The sequence below is a fragment of the Oncorhynchus mykiss genome, chromosome 17, assembly GCF_057628025.1.
Source record: "Oncorhynchus mykiss isolate SJ-2025 chromosome 17, ASM5762802v1, whole genome shotgun sequence".
NCBI classification, from domain to species: domain Eukaryota; kingdom Metazoa; phylum Chordata; class Actinopteri; order Salmoniformes; family Salmonidae; genus Oncorhynchus; species Oncorhynchus mykiss.
In genome coordinates, this window is record NC_143038.1 from 3440609 (window position 1) to 3443890 (window position 3282).

A 3282-nucleotide genomic window follows, 5' to 3' on the forward strand; every position below is an offset into this window, starting at 1 on the left:
CATGCTACCTGGTCCTTAAATCATTTTACCTGTTAAGATTACTAATGCATTCATTCTATCAACGTAAGACATTTGTGAGCACTACTTTAGTCTTCTGGGGCAACAAGTTATGACAGAAGAGAAGCTGCATGTATTAAACTATAGTTCACAAATGACCTACCTTAAGTAAGCAGAAACTTGTCTAAATTAGGGGTGAAAGTAGCCGTTAAGCTCAGTTATGGTGGATCAAACTGAGCAAGTAGCCCACTTTAAATGAATTTGACAGAGTCAGACCACCATGAGATGTATGCGCAGGCTCCGTTTCACCACAAAAACAGAATTGAGGTTTACATGCCACAGTAGCCCATCTCCAGGGTACAAGCTTTCTCAGGTTTTGTAAAACAGGATTTGATGTATTTATTTTGTGTTGAAATGTAAACTTCAGTATCCCGAACGAAATATTGATGTCAGTGGCTTTAACTGTAGAGCCAATCTAGGGATTTGTCAACCAGCAGCAAAGATAAAAAGTCATTATATATTTCAAATCCAAAAGAATAGGAACGGTGAACCACATTCCCTTTTACTACAAATTGCACTGGCAACCAACACTGTTCTCAACCAGCAAGCCAAAGGTAGACATTAAACACACAGTATTTCAAAACACAAGGAGGCACTTAAAGGTACAATATTTTATTGTTTTACAAGTAATGCAGGGTAGCATGAGCAGCAGCAACTCCCTGGCCAACACAAAAGCATACAGTGGAAGCTTAAAGTGTCAGCAACAGCTTGGAATTGGCATCTAAAGGATGAATCTACCATTGCAATTCTGTTGATAGATGATTAGTACAAATTATTTCAAAATCAGAACGCAAAGTGCAGGTGAGTGTAAAAGTTATACATTACATCCCAGTAGACGTTCCCTTGTGGCAGGGCTCCTTTAGCAGGTTGTGAGTTTTTAGCAGGTGGGGATATGGTTGGTTCAGAGATGCCAACGTCACTACAGTCCTTGAGAGTATCTCCGCTATCAAAATGGTATAACCTCCCCAGTGGTGTGGCAGGTTGTGGAGTAGACAGTTGTTACATTCTCATACACACATTTGTAACATATATTGCGATAATAACTGACTGTTCAACGATGCTGCCTTGAACACTGCTGGAGCTGACACATTGAGTGCTTTCATTGTCACCATCAGACCCAAAATCCATGTTGCTTGAGGAGTTGGCCCTCCTGTTCAAGGCCTGTCGCTTCTGCCGAGGCAAGGGCGCCTGTCGCTTCTGCCGAGGCAAGGGCGCCTGTCGCTTCTGCCGAGGCAAGGGCGCCTGTCGCTTCTGCCGAGGCAAGGGCGCCTGTCGCTTCTGCCGAGGCAAGGGCGCCTGTCGCTTCTGCCGAGGCAAGGGCGCCTGTCGCTTCTGCCGAGGCAAGGGCGCCTGTCGCTTCTGCCGAGGCAAGGGCGCCTGTCGCTTCTGCCGAGGCATTTGAGCCAAATTCCGCACCTGATGAGGTACCGTGGCCGGTTGCTTCAGCTAAGGTATTTGGGCCAGTCGTGACGCTTGCTGAGGCATTGTGGGTGGCCGCTTGCACGGCACTGTGGCCAGTTGGTTCCACTGCCGAGGCTATGTGGCCAGCTTCTTCACTTAAGGCATTTGGGCTAGTCGTGGCGCTTGATGAAGCATTGTGGCCAGTTGCTTCACCTAAGGCATTTGGGCCAGTCGTGACGCTTGATGAAGCATTGTGGCCAGTTGCTTCACCTAAGGCATTTGGGTCAGTCGTGGCGCTTGATGAAGCATTGTGGGTGGCTGCTTCTGAGGCACAGGATCCGGTTGCTCCACCTAAGGTATTTGGGCCAGTCGTGACGCTTGATGAAGCATTGTGGCCAGTTGCTTCACCTAAGGCATTTGGGTCAGTCGTGGCGCTTGATGAAGCATTGTGGGTGGCTGCTTCTGAGGCACGGGATCCGGTTGCTCCACCTAAGGTATTTGGGCCAGTCGTGACGCTTGATGAAGCATTGTGGCCAGTTGCTTCACCTAAGGCATTTGGGTCAGTCGTGGAGCTTGATGAAGCATTGTGGGTGGCTGCTTCTGAGGCACGGGATCCGGTTGCTCCACCTAAGGTATTTGGGCCAGTCGTGACGCTTGATGAAGCGTTGTGGCCAGTTGCTTCAAAGGTATTTTGGCCAGTAGCCACACCTGCCGAGGTATTTTGGGTGGCCGCTTGCACGGCACTGTGGCCAGTTGCTTCCGCTGCCGAGGCACTGTGGCCAGCTGCTTCACCTAAGGTATTTGGGCCAGTCGTGATGTTTGCAGAGGCATTGTGGGTGGCTGCTTCTGAGGCACGGGATCCGGTTGCTCCACCTAAGGTATTTGGGCCAGTCGTGACGCTTGCAGAGGCATTATGGGTGGCTGCTTCACCTGCCGAGGCACGGGAGCCGGTAGCTTCACCTGCCGAGGAACGGGAGCCGGTAGCTTCACCTGCATTGTGGCCAGTTCCTTTTAATTGATTTTGGGGAATATATCTATAATTACCTACGAAAGAAAAGAAAGTTACATATCGTAAAATGCCAGCATTTGAAGTTCTGCTATTTATACAGTGTTACTTTTACTGAATTAAATGTGCAGAACAAAACACACCTTTAGGTGGAGGATAACAGGTTATCCCTCCAATTAGCAGGCAACAAATCCAAGAAATTCTAAATAAAAATAAAAACATCCTAGTCAGTTAAATACCTTTAAAACATGGAAGACAAGGGAATCAAACTAGAACCATACAACTTACCTCAAAGACATTTCAAAACTCACAGCCATTTTTCTCATCAAATCCTCAGTATTCAGAACTAATGGTAGCCAGAAGCCTTACCAGGAGATCCCTGATATTGTATCTGATTGTCTTTTTTTGCTGCGCCTTACAAAGGAATCCTAGCCCCTTCTAATCTGGCTGGTTAATTAGGTACATCTGCAAGCCACTGAACATAATTTCCATTGGTCCAATTTCCCAATTGGGGTTAGGTGCGCTTGATTTCATTCAGCTGGTGTACTGGAGGGTTTGCGCATTCATGGACAAATCCAATGGTTTTAAAGAGTGAACTATATCTACCCAGTGCACTGGGTGAGCTTAATCAAGTGCACCTTCATTTCATGCTAACTAAGATCCTGCCAGGGGCTTTTGCAGGTGCAACCTCAGTCGTCCGGTAGAAGTGTGTTGTGCAAAAGTATATTTTAGATTTTTCAAAGTAGCCTCACTTCGCCTTGATGACAGCTTTGCACACTCTTGGCATTCTCTCAACCAGCTTCATCTGGAATGCTTTT

At 47.2% G+C, this 3282-nt stretch overlaps 1 protein-coding gene across 2 annotated transcripts; it reads right to left on the minus strand.

Annotated features, from left to right (window-relative positions):
• Positions 1-653: 653 nt before the first annotated feature.
• Positions 654-3020, minus strand: LOC149975683 (uncharacterized). 2 transcript variants are annotated; one of them, XM_090204233.1, is made up of 4 exons: positions 2753-3020; positions 2608-2666; positions 2449-2502; positions 654-2418 (listed from the first exon to the last, which is right to left on the minus strand). In XM_090204233.1, the coding sequence occupies exons 1-4, from the start codon at positions 2788-2790 to the stop codon at positions 1169-1171; spliced, it is 1401 nt and encodes a 466-aa protein (XP_090060359.1). In that variant the 5' UTR covers positions 2791-3020; the 3' UTR covers positions 654-1168. The 2 variants fall into 2 exon arrangements, with proteins under 2 accessions (XP_090060359.1, XP_090060358.1); XM_090204232.1 differs by having other exon boundaries at positions 654-2502; positions 2753-3014.
• Positions 3021-3282: the final 262 nt, after the last annotated feature.